The sequence below is a fragment of the Molothrus ater genome, chromosome 2 (assembly GCF_012460135.2).
Source record: "Molothrus ater isolate BHLD 08-10-18 breed brown headed cowbird chromosome 2, BPBGC_Mater_1.1, whole genome shotgun sequence".
In the NCBI taxonomy this organism is placed as follows: domain Eukaryota; kingdom Metazoa; phylum Chordata; class Aves; order Passeriformes; family Icteridae; genus Molothrus; species Molothrus ater.
In genome coordinates this window covers 82,516,493-82,529,395 of record NC_050479.2, presented here as the reverse complement: position 1 = coordinate 82,529,395, position 12,903 = coordinate 82,516,493, and the positions used below count along the sequence as shown (strand labels likewise).

The 12,903-nt window shown below is 38.0% G+C and overlaps 1 protein-coding gene across 31 annotated transcripts in view; it reads left to right on the top strand.

The window, feature by feature from the left end:
* DLG2 (discs large MAGUK scaffold protein 2) overlaps positions 1-12,903 on the top strand; it is a 984,854-nt gene that overhangs the window by 946,164 nt on the left and 25,787 nt on the right. For 29 of the 31 annotated variants that reach the window (XM_036384308.2, XM_036384333.2, XM_036384316.2 and 26 more), the window contains one exon: positions 12,494-12,539. In XM_036384308.2, the coding sequence (XP_036240201.1) occupies positions 12,494-12,539 (46 nt within the window). Of the gene's footprint in view, positions 1-11,504; positions 11,605-12,493; positions 12,540-12,903 lie in introns of all 31 variants that reach the window. The other 2 variants (XM_036384481.1, XM_036384473.1) reach the window with 1 other exon arrangement.

Genomic DNA, 12,903 nt, shown 5'->3' with positions numbered 1-12,903 from the left:
TATAAACGGTTTCATTTCACCAAGCAAAGAATATGCTTCTATTGTGTTGACCAAGTTCAGCCTCTATCTTCATTCTTATAATTGTTGTCATGAACTTCAGCATTTTTTCTAGTTGTCACTGAAGGTGGCTGGTGCATCAAATCCACCACTACCCTGCTTTGGTTCCCTAGAGCCACTCTCTGCTGCAGCAAAGGACAGGGTTTCCAGGACACTGGAGATGTTAAAAAAAAATTTTATATATATATATATATGAAGAGAATTTATGATCTCCTAAGCATTTGCTTTCTCAGTCTTTGGGGCTCACTGGTCTATGGATAATCAGTGGAAAATGGAGCAGCCCAAAGGTTTATGTCTGATATTTTTGCTGGAGGAAGCCAAAGAAGTTATGTAAGCACAAACTTCATTAAAAAGTATGTTTTATGCTATGTTGAACTCAAGATCATATCTCAAGTATCTTCTGATGCTCCCCTTTGCACCAAAAGGAGAGCATGTGAGTAGCTGTGACCAGGGTTATGTATCTACCAAAACAGCATACTGAGCTCTTGGTAACTCTCCTTAACACAGGCTTCAGACTGAGCAAAAATATCCTTTCCTTTTCTAATCCTAAAACCCACAGTCATTGAGGGCTTTTTGGATTTTTTAGTAAATCAAACAGAGTGTCAAGAGACAGAAATATTGCAGGGGGGAAAGAGATTAGCCAGTAATCTGCTTTTTTCTTAACTGTTGTAATTACAACAGGTCTTTCAGGAGACAAAAATAGCACCTTTTGCTTTTCTCCCTGTGGGATCACATACACTTCCTTGTCTGTCTCTTGAAAATATTCCACAGTTGAAATCATAGCTCATGGAAAGACTTTTAGCAACACCTCAGTTTTACTAATATTTATGGGTGTTGCCTGTTTACAGAGATGTGTTGAAATATCAGCAAAAATGTAGATAGAACTTAATTTTATACAGAGAACTGGTTTTTCATACCACATGCCTTTTCATTTCACACCTTATCTGACCAGTGACTCCAGAATATTTTCTTATATACAAATACTCTACTTCATTTCCCAATGAATGAAAGTGATGTCTCCTGCAATTTCCATTTTTAATGTGTGTGTCAGAGTGTGGGGAGATATTTAGCCCATGTTTACTGGGAAGCATTCCCAGATGGGTGCCTGCCCTGGGGAGGATGTTCAGCAGGGTGCTGAACAGGGATGAGGTGCCTGCCAAGAAAAGAGACTGCCCTATCCTTTCAGAACCCCTTCCAGCTCTGCTGCTCATCAGCAGTGCAGGTCCTAGGCTGTGACCCACACCACACTACTCCATCACTACCCATTAGGGTTTTTTTCTTTTGACTTAGCTTGCCATCCACAGTCCTTTTCAGATTCCAGTCAGATCACCTACATCACACTCAGCCACCTCTTCAGTTGCCTCTGAGTGAATTTATTATGACAGTCAGAAGTTTGATAGCATTTAATAATATTTCTTATGTGCAGATTCTGTTTACAGATCCCACAGATACCTGAAATGTAAGGTCATCTTGTTTTATTGTCATTTTAGCAACATTGCACTAAGGCAGGAAAGTGAAACCTGACTAAGATAGCAAATTTGGTATTCTGGGGTAAACAAAACCCTCTGCATATCTAATGCACCTCTCCTCTGAGTGTCAAAATCCAGTGACCAACAGAACTTGATACAAAGGACACCTTTTGACAGTTCTAAGTATTTAAGGGGGGCAGGGGAGAAAGCCAAACAAATAAACCCACATGTTTCCAAACCATTTATGCTCTACAAAATCATCATATTTTCAGCCCTAGTCATCCAAACAGAGCAAAACTTTGGGTCTTTGGGAACTTGGTCTTTGGTGACCTTGAGTGGTCACCTCTGCCCTGAGGGTTTTGTCTGTAAATTCCTCCTCTATTCCAGATTTGTCTAATCTCTGCTTAAAGACCTGCCACAACAGATAGTTCATATTCTTCCCAAACAGCCCACTTCAGTGCCTCACTCTCCTCATTCTTAGAAAGGGCTGGACTGCTACAGTTTAACCCTCTTTTTATTTCTTCTTCTATGACTGTCTGTGGAAATTGGATTATTTGTCTTTGTCACAAAGCAGAAGCTGCAGTCACACCTGCCCTGCTCTCAGGTACAGCATCTTTGCTAGTGGTTTACCGGGGCAGATCTGGGTGTATTAATGCAGTGAAAAAGTCAATTATCTCAATTTAATCCTTGACTGAAAAAAAGCATAACAGTATATTAGGCTGTCTATACCCTCTCTCTGCCTAATGAAGATTTTTTCTAACATTAATTATTTACTAGGCTTCAGTTTTCTAAGTATAAAGATTCATCTTTAGGGAGAAGCAGTTCTGTAGTCCATAATCTGAAAGTTTTCCACATATGCAGTGGATTTTGGACAACTTTTCTTTGCCCTTCTTTTCTAAAGATATTAGACACAATTAACAGATTTCCTAAAATTATAGGTACTGGAACAAACATAAAAGTAGAGGAAATCTGAGTACAATCTGAGTACATTCAAGAAGCTGCTGATTTGGAGAGCTCATTAGCACTCAGTCTGTAGTGTACAGGGTCATCATTCCTGAGAGGCAAAGGGCATTCCTCATTGCAGGCTACAATTTCCTCACAAGGGGAAGCAGAGGAGCAGGCACTGATCTCTTCTCTGTTGTGACAGAACTCAAGGGAATGGCCTGAAGTTGAGTCAGGGGAGGTTTAGGTTGGATATCGGGGAAAGGTCTTTCACCCAGAGTGGGGCTGGGCACTGGAACAGCTCCGCAGGGACATGCTCACAGCACCAAGCCTGACAGAGTTCAAGAGGTGTTTGGACAATGCTCTGAGGCACATGGTGTGACTCTTAGGGATGGTTCTGTGCAGGGCCAGGAGCTGGACTCAATGATCCTTGTTGGTCCCTTCCAACTCAGGATATTTTATGATTATATGGGTTTTTCTCTGTTGAATTTAAGTTCTGTCAAAAGCTTTAAAACCTCCAAAATGGGGTAACATTGGGTGTCATGGAAGAATCAGATCTCAGCATTGTTGTTGTTTGTGGAACAACTTGTTTCTGGAAGGAGATGACTTCTTCCCACATACGAGTGTGCTGGTTTTAAGACCAGCAGGAAATTAAACTCCAAATAAGCCACTCCCACTGGATGACTGCCAGTAAAGGGTACCCAGCTTTTCCTGCTGAATCCACACAACCTAGGAATGATGTATGTGGTATAGAACAACAACTTGGTCGCACACTCACAGCACTAACGTCCACATCCCTCCCTGTAGCCAGGACAAGGAGGAAAATCTGAATCTTATTTGTCCAACTGCTCTTGCTCTTCCATGAGTTTTCACATCCTCCACAGCTCTGTCCATCTTCATGATGGAGCTGGTGCCAGGCAGTGGATGTTGGCTGCACTTTTGGATTGACCTGAGCCTGCAATATTGGGCTGCCCTGACCATTCCCCTTGAGCTGAACACTTTTTGCTCAGCATTTCTCCAAGGTGCATTAGAAATAGTGCTGTCATCAGCATCTGCTTCACTCATGTGCTGGAGTAATCAAATGAAGTTCAAATTTTAAAACAGCACATAGTCAGAAAGATTTAACTGTATGGATTCTTGTGGTTCCAGGTTATCTTGAGGCACCCTCCAAAGACATGCAGTAATTTAACAATAATGTATGTTGGGTCCAGGTACAGTCAAAAATAAAAGAAAACAAGTGAGTCTTCAGTTTTAATTTATGCCGTGGCAGCAGTGTTGGCTCTGGCAGGGAACTGGTACACCTTAAAGAATCTTGGTTTTAAGAAGGTGAATCAGTTCTAGTAATTGTGAAAAAATGACTGTCAAGTCAAATCTGAGGCTTTTACCCAGCTGAAGTGAAGAAATTTGTTTCTGTAGCATTCTTTGAATAATCCACTAGAGTGTTTGAAAAAATTTCTTTCAAATTGAAAGAGATATTAAAGTAAAAAATCTTCGTGTCTGTTTTCTGTATTTCATTTTGTTGAGAAGGACAAATTCTAAATATCAGCCAGCAATTTGTAAGCAAAATGGATTAGAGTAGAAAACTTGAGAAATAAAGGATTTGTCCTGAATTTATCAAGATGATGAAAAATATTTCTGCCTATTGGCATCTTGTCACTCAAAGAAAATACTTAAAGAGTCATTTTTCAGTTAATGAGCAATATAAGCACACATATTTTTTAGATTTTGCCATTTTTTCTGTAATTTTTCTGCAATTCTGATAACTGTGTGGAGTTTTATTTATAGGATAATATTTTTTCTTAGGTGGTCATAATATTAGGGACTATAGTAGCTGTACTTCCTATCCCACAAGAAGTTTGTGCCATCCCTGCTTAGGTAAGAGAAGTCTTTAGGAAAGTCACTGACAAAAAGATATGTAGTGCAATGTTTAAATCGGTCACAGCTTAAATATAACACAGTGAAAATTTGCTAGCACAGGTAAACTACCAAAGTTTACAGCTGAGAGTTAATTGTTTTTCTTCTAAGCTGTTCCAGCAGAAATTTGTGCTGAGCTGAACTTCATGCGTGGTCTATTTTTATAACCTGCTGTCTAATATCCAGAATAAATAGTAGGAAGTTTGTATGTATGTATAGATAATGCCATAGTTACTTGGGTTTTCTTCTAAAGAATTGGTTGAAAAGAAAAATTTATAGTATTGGCAGTAGACATTGTGAAAGAATTAAAAAGACAACAACATTTTCTTCCAGTAAGATATCACACAAAGATCCAGAAGTGTGGAGTTTATCGTCAACACGCATCCGGAAGAGACATGCTCTATATTTCACATCTTTCTTTCTGACTCAGTTAAATTAAAGCAGCTCAGTGATTGCCTCAGTGACTCAGAGACCATGTTTGGAAGGTTATAGGGACACAGGAACTGCCAAAGTCCATCTAACTTGATATCCTGCTTGTGAGACTGGTCCTGTGAGATGCATTACTGCCAGATGTGGGAGCTTCACCTCCTAAACAAACCTCAAACCAGTCTCTTAGAAACTGACTTTGGGTTTGTTTGCCCATGCCTTAATTTATTTTAATTTTACCTGTAAGGCCTAAATAAATCAATGTATTCAATTGAAACCAAGAACCTGGTGTGATTTGTCTGCTGAGCCAGACCCTTGCCATAATTCATCCTGCTATACCAGTCACTCTTCCTTTAACTCAAAAGAGAAATTCGGAAGATTATCTTGTCCAACTCTCTTTCCATAAGTACAGTTTGAAGGCATGTAGGTATTGAAAATCTTTCTCCACTACTCCATAACAAAGTAAGAGTAATAAAGGTCTTTTTGCAACTTATTTTGTGCAATGGTCCATTTAATGCAGTAGTTTGCACTTGCACAAGTGCACAGCACTTGAATGCATGAATAACATACATCGGCTCTAAGTGGGAAAGTCCCTTGTCAGGAAAAAATATTGACCAGCATAGAGGAACATTTGGGACAATGTCAAAAACACTTTCTGATTCCAGTTGGAGACTTGAGGAAGGAGAGGAAGACCTTCACACTTCCCATTTGATTGCAGTGAGGTTGGCTAGGTCCAAGCCCACACTGGACCAAAGCACAACTCTGAGATGCTGCGTTTGTGAGATCTCATCACAGAAACGCAGATGTTAGAGCTGGGAGAGGATTGCTGTTTAGCTCTTTTCCGTCCACCACCCCCTTCTCTCCAAGCACTGCAGTGTTATTCCCCACAGTACTTAAGATTAGCAGATTTGTTTCAAATGTGAAAAAATTATCTAGGCTTTTCACTTCCCTTGGGGTGGATTATTCTACATCCAAATTGATTTCACTGTCAAGGAGCTTTGCCCTTTCTTATTTTCATGCTATCAATTCCAGTACTGCTGTTTGAACAATTCCTTCCCACTTGTATCGTGGTGTACAACCTGCAGATAAGTGTAAATTATTTTGGCTGTCACGTAAGCAAGATTTTATGTTGGTGTTTCATCTTGCTAACATTGATATACCCATGCAAATTAGCATAGAAAAGTGCTCCCCTCATACCTTGCACCAAGTTAAATAGAGGTTTGCAAAATTGGAAATACTGATTTTACGTGTTTTCTTCAAACTCTATTAGTCTTTCTTCTCCCCTGGTAGTTTATGTTGGTTATAACTGTTGTTTTTCAGGAATTAAAATTGAGTTGCTGGCAGACAACAAGCAATAATTCAGTCTTTAAAAAAAAAACTATTAAAATTTCATACTTATGAACACTAAGCCACCCTACCCTGGTCTGGAGAAGCTAGACATCATGGCGTTTTTAATCAGTCTTTTACTTTTTCATCTTGGATTGCCAACACCCAAATCTCCCTACAGCTTCATGGGAAAACTAAGCAGGCAGAGTTATTTTCATCTAAGTTTCTTCTCACCCAGTTGGTTCTCACTTATCAAAACAGATTATGGTACAAAAATTCAATAAGGAATGACTGTAGCCCAGGCTTGAAGTATCTAAGAAAACTAAAGGCTGAACTTAACAGAGTAGGGATGTCCTTCCCCTTGCATCTCATAAAAAATCATAGGGAAGTTGGCTAGTGCTGTTTGCCAGCATGTAGCTGTGTGCAGAATGAGAATGAAGATCCACATCTCAGAGAATTTACTCTGTGATCCCTGGACAGCCAGGCTTACAGCTGCCACTGAGAACTCCTCAGCTTATCTTCTGCATTCTGCAGGGACACCGTGAGGTGCTTTCTGTGTGTGTGAGCCCAGGCCATGGCCAAGTTTGGGGTCACATCAGGAAAGCAGGAATGGCTCAATAGCATTGGCAATCCTCTAGACTTGGTCAGGTCATTTAACCGGAGATTTCAAATTCATCATGGCTCGGGATTGCCAGGAGAAAAAGCCCACTATAAAACCAGTGAAGTGATATATGTGCTTCCAAGGAGAAATAACACTGAGTATATGTTACAGTCCAAATATTTTGTTTCTGGTGTCAGTGGAAATTTTTGATAGGATGAGAGAGATTTAAAATATATACTATAGAGATCTATAAAATTAAAACATTTAAATATAGGGATTTAACAGTGTTTGAGTACCCCATCTTTTATTAAAGTCAGTATTCAAATGAGTAAATGAATCTCTTTAGTATAAAAAGTGTCAATTAAATATAGAGAAAAGGATTGCAGAGACATAATGTTGATAATAAATTTTGTAGATTTTTGTAGAAGGGTGAGTACATGAGGGATTTTCATTTGGCTTAGGCCAAAATCAGGTATTAAATAAGAAGAATAAGAAAACCACATTGCGGATAAGAAGCAGTAAAATTAATTTCTCATATACACTGCTAGACCAATCTGAGAACAAAACTGACATACATAATCACAGAATATAAAAACTAGGTTAAAGCATAGCTCAAACCTGCCTAAAATTAGATGGTATATGAAATCCATCTACACCCTGTAAAAAAGAATTTCACAGCCAGTGATCTGGAACAGCTTTCTCTCAGGTGGTCCCTATACACTGATTCCCCATTGATGACTGAGGATTAGCATTTGCTGAATGAAATGGCAAAAGAAAGCATTCCTGAAGCAGTTGGAAGTTTATTGGCTTTTAGAAAATAAATTTGTTAAACCACCATAAAAAAAAAAACTTTCCCCAACATATTTAGGATCTTCTGCAAAGCCTAAGGAGGACTACCTGTGTCAAGATCCCGTCTGCACTAAGTAGCAGGGGTTGAATCAGCTACACTCTGAACAAAAATGTGGGAAGAAGCTCAAAGTAAACAACTACATTGTTGCCTATTACAGTATGGTAAAACTATCAAATTACTGTGCTTTGTGATGTTTACCACTACAAAGAAAATTTTGAAATTGGATTGTTTATTTAATATTACATGAAAATTTCCTTTGAAAAACACTACCCTATTAGCTGATGAGTAACATACTCATGGCTGCTGAGCCTAGGGAAAAACATTTAGAATATGAAACTGATGCTTACAAAAATAGTACCCAAGTGGATTCTTGAGAAGCAGAAACACACAGTGGTTTAATGTCTGTCACAACCAGGGAAGGTTGGTCTGTGTAACCCAGGCTTACATAACCAGGGACAATTGGGGATACTTGGTCAAGCAACAGTGCACCAGGCACATCACAATTATTTTTGTTGGCTTCTTCAAAACACAGTCTATGCTTAAGTAGTATCAAACAAGGATTCAGGGCATGAGTGAACACTTTCTTCCCCTATTTTTTTCTGAGAAGAAACTCTTCTATTGCAGATCAAGTGCTGTGAATGATGTCACTGTTCTGTTGTCAAACACCTTGAAAATTTCATTTGCCTTTTAGTCTTAGGCACTTGTCTGTTTAAAGTGCCTCCTACTGCTGTTGCCTAGGTTAGTGGTGATCTGTGTGATGGCAGTGACGTATACAAGTAATCTCTTGTACAGGTTTTTCACTGCCACTGAAATGCCTGAGTTATTTGACATTACAGGTTTTTACATTATCGTGCCAAAAAACCTGCAACTTGCAAGGAATCCATTTTCAGGCACTTTTTCACTGACTTTCAGAAACTCTGCCTGCATAAATGCTGTTGAATCAGGCTAAGCTTGCTATCACAATTGCAATTCCAGTTGCATGCAACTTTTGTATCAGGTGGAGAGATGTAGGCAAATAACTGTCTTATTTATCCTACATCTATTTCAGAGCTTCCCAGAAGCATATGGAGCCTATAGCTCCAGAGTATTTGACAGGCCCAAAGTTTCCATTGTACTGAAATAAAATTTCTCAAATTCATCTGAGTTTTGGAGTTTAACCTAGCCAAAGATCCTCATACACGTGATCTTTCTTAAAAAAGAAAATGCACATTCAGTGTTGGTCTCTACTCTTCCACCAATGGAGCAAAATCTGGAATTAACATGGTGTGTACCATAGAAAATATGGTTTTATTCTGTGTGAGTCTCCCTCTTCTTTCTTTGCCAAGCCCCTTCTCTCTATTCATTAGAGATATAAATCATGATATCTGTAAGAAGCCTTTTTGGAGTTGTCAGCAGGATTTCATATCCTTAAGGTGGAGACCATCAGCCTGACTTTGATACCATTTATATTGCATACAAAACCAAAATCAAGGCTCTTGTCTTTGATTCCTTGTGAAGAAACATGCACTTAATTTAAGAAAACAAACACTTGTTTTCTTAAACTAACTGCTCATTCAGTTGGTACTAAGGACTAATTATTTCTATAAATTTGCAGAGCCAGGCCCACTTTAATGTTTTATAATATTTCACAGTTTCTTTGTTATTTAAAATATAAACCCTCTGACTACACCATGCTAGTATATATGATCATTAACATGAATATACACGTTGATTAATCTATAGAAATATTATCACATGCATAAACATATTTGGTTATGGATATTAATATAATTAGATCAGCATATTTTAGGAAGAAAGCTTTTTACTGGTGTGAATACAATGACATAGTCGCACATGATAGTCATCTGCTGTGAATTGCCAGATTTTGGTCTTCCAAATTGAAGTGGAACAGTATCTTATTAAAAAAGCAACCCAGTACTTGAAACAGCAAAGGGAGAAAAAGTTTATGTAACAGTATAAAATATCTGTCTAATTTGGTGTATACTGTTATATCATGCAGAAGTGGGAAAATAATATATGCTTTTGTGGTGAAAATGTACTTTCTGAAGTTTTTGCTCTAGACCATTGGGGGAAAAATTGAAACAATATCTAAGTGTTATTTCTCATATTTTCTGTGAAACACAGCATATTTATTTATTAATTTAATAACGTTCTCTTGAATTCCAAAGTGCTGTAATGAAGTGATTGTAATTTTAAAACCCCCTTGCTTTTTGAGGTGTTAATGTTTGTATATATATATTTTTCCCTTTTAAAGTGTGTAGTGCCAATTGCATTACTATGTCAAATTCAGATAAATCATGATAAACAACATTTTCACAAACAGAAATGTTAACATGCTACATTCCTTTCTTTGGAAAAGTAAAAGAAATTATCACAGAAAACACATTTTAATTTAATTATGTCCATTAGGTCATTAAAGTGATGTAATGAGCATGTCAGTCCTCCTTTCATCCATAGATTACTTTAATCCTCATGTGCTTATTTTTTTTTTCCCCTCTGGCTTTCTTTCATACTTGCTTTGTTTTGAATTTGCATGCTGTCTGGATTATTTGTGCATGACCTCCACTTTAATTTCACATTGAATGTTTACATACTCTGAGAGATTTTCATGGATCATTTATTCTACGTGTGCATTTTTTTCTTTGTTTTCAGTTACTAAACTTTAAATATGCTTGAAATGTAAAAGTGGTATGAAACTTTCGTGACATGAGTATGCAACTATTTCAACAGATTTTCAGTATCCATCTTTCAGAAATGCATATTTTAAACCACATTTTATTTCATGATTTCAAAATGTAAGGAAAGAAATTGTATTCTAAGACTCAAAATATATTCCACTGCAGAACTGGAGCCAAATACTGGTTATATTCAATTTGAGCAATGACAAGCACATGAGATTGGTCCTTTAAATTATTTAAGGTCTCTTCTGTCTTGGAAGTCATCATTTGCAAAGTCCTGTGTATATGTTCAGTATAAGAGACATTATAGGTCATTGTCTGACTGACAGCACAGATCAGTCTGCAGCTCTGTGTGCCCTCAAGAATGCCAGCTTCTTTCAATTGACTCTGTAGGGACACTATTTCCTTATTTAGTGTCTGAAATAAGTGTCCCAAGTAGGCATATCCTGTTTTTACACAGGATAGTCCTGTAAGTCCTTGCAACTGTTTATGAAGTCAAAGTTTTTATCATGTAAGAAACACCAATTTCTTCTATATTAATTTCTGATTTGAAGAATTACAGCAAAATATGTTGATCAACATGCAATTAAATCCTGCTTATCAGCAGAATTCCATTTCTAAATCACTTAGGACTAAAAGGATATCCAGTGAAATCCAATGCATAAATATACATCTATAAGGTAAAACAAAGTTGTTTTTTTTTTTCATTATGCCTGAAAGAAGCATTAAAACACACGTAAGAAGTTGTCAATAATGAGGCCAAATAAGACATTATGAAATCAACAGCACCTACCAGTAAAGAATTTTCATGTTAATTAACACAGGGCTGAATTCACACACTATAAGCAAATCAAAGGCTTCTGCTTTCCACATTACAGCCTATTCTTTTCAGCTAATTAATTCTGTGCACAGTCTGCTGTGATTAAAGATGGATGCCTTGATCCCAAAGCATGCTAAACCATCTGTAGCCCTTCATCCAAACAAGCCAAACACTACAGTTTCCAAGTAAGGAGCTGCACATTGTGACTTCAGACCTCTGGAGTCAAACTGATCCAGTCTTCAGGAGCTTTGCCTTCAAATTTCAGACCTCACCACACCTCTGATTCTTTGCAGCCACTTCGTTTGTGCTGATTTGAGTCACTACAGTTCTCTCCACTTTTACAAACTAGTTGTTTTGTCAGCATGAGTGTGACAACAATTAGACGTCCCTGTTTTTGCCCCATGCCTTTTCTCCTTCACAGTCATTCAATGACAAGCGTAAAAAGAACTTCATCTTTTCACGAAAATTCCCATTCTACAAGAGCAAGGAGCAGAGTGAGCAGGAAACAAGTGATCCTGAACGTAAGTAACCTCTTGGAGACGATGTCACATGCAGCAGCACAACAAATGGGTGACACGCATGATGCCAGTATCCCACACATCTAGGCAAATATCTGTCATAGGCAGGCAGGAGAGGTATTACTACTGTGACCAATGTATGACTGCAGTTTGGATCCAGCTTCTCCTTCCATCTCTGGAAATACTATTTTAAGAAGAATAAAGCAGTGACCTTAACTTTTGGAAGCAGAAATACGGCTCCTCAAAATTGTTGTGACACCTGTCATAAATCCAAAATTGTCTCTCAGAAATATTCCCAGATCAGAATTGGCTCAAAATAAGGCAAACATTATTTCTTTCACATACTAAAATAATTAGTTTTGAAAATATCTAATCTTTTTTTTGCCTTTGACTTTCACCAAGTTGATTTCCATTGGCAGTTTCACTGGAAGTTTAACTATTAAGGGAAGCAACCATGTTAACACCTTGAAGAACTAAACTGGTTCTTGGAATGTGTACCACCACAAGCATTTATTCCTTGCTTAAATTATATAGGGAACCAGCATTATTAAAAATATTTGCTAGTTCCAAGCCCAAATACTCACTTTTTTTTTCTTAATAATTCTGTCCTAAATTTATCCAGTGAGGATAGTTTCTGGAACTTTATTTATCTGGTTGTTCCTTCTTCCTCACAGCTCCAAAAGGCACGTTTCACAGTCACTGCCTCTTTCTTTGGGTGAATTTCCATAGAAAATGGGTCTAAATTTGTTTCAGAAAGAAAAGGCAGGGATCCAGATTGCTCAATCAACATGGTCAGTCATGGTAGTATCCATTTCAACTCCACTGACTTCTTCCTTCCTCTTCTGCGGCTGTTCTTCCTTTCTCATTGCTCTCTCTGGGGACTTCCGTGCAGGACATCCCCGGATTAGGTGACGACGGTTATGGAACAAAGACTCTGAGTAAGTTCCCAGGAATGGTCACTGTAAACCCTTTTTTGTTTTGTTTTGTTTTGGCTTCTGTTTCTTCTCTGAGGACCCTCCACTCCTAGCATGCACAAGATAGAGTTTTATTTGTTACCCAGCTGTGAATGCCTTACAAATGTTTCAATCGTTCTGTTCTGCATGACGGTATTAAATAACATACAGTGTATCAAGCAGACACTTTCACTTCTTTTGTAATAACACCTTTTGTTTCTGACAGTATATTATTGTTCCCATCATGGCAGTTCCGTAGAGTAGCATACCTAGAACGCGTTTTGCTGCCTAGACTGTTCTTCTCAGCAACAATCCCTCCCTCTCCATCTGAAGGGAAAATTAGACATTT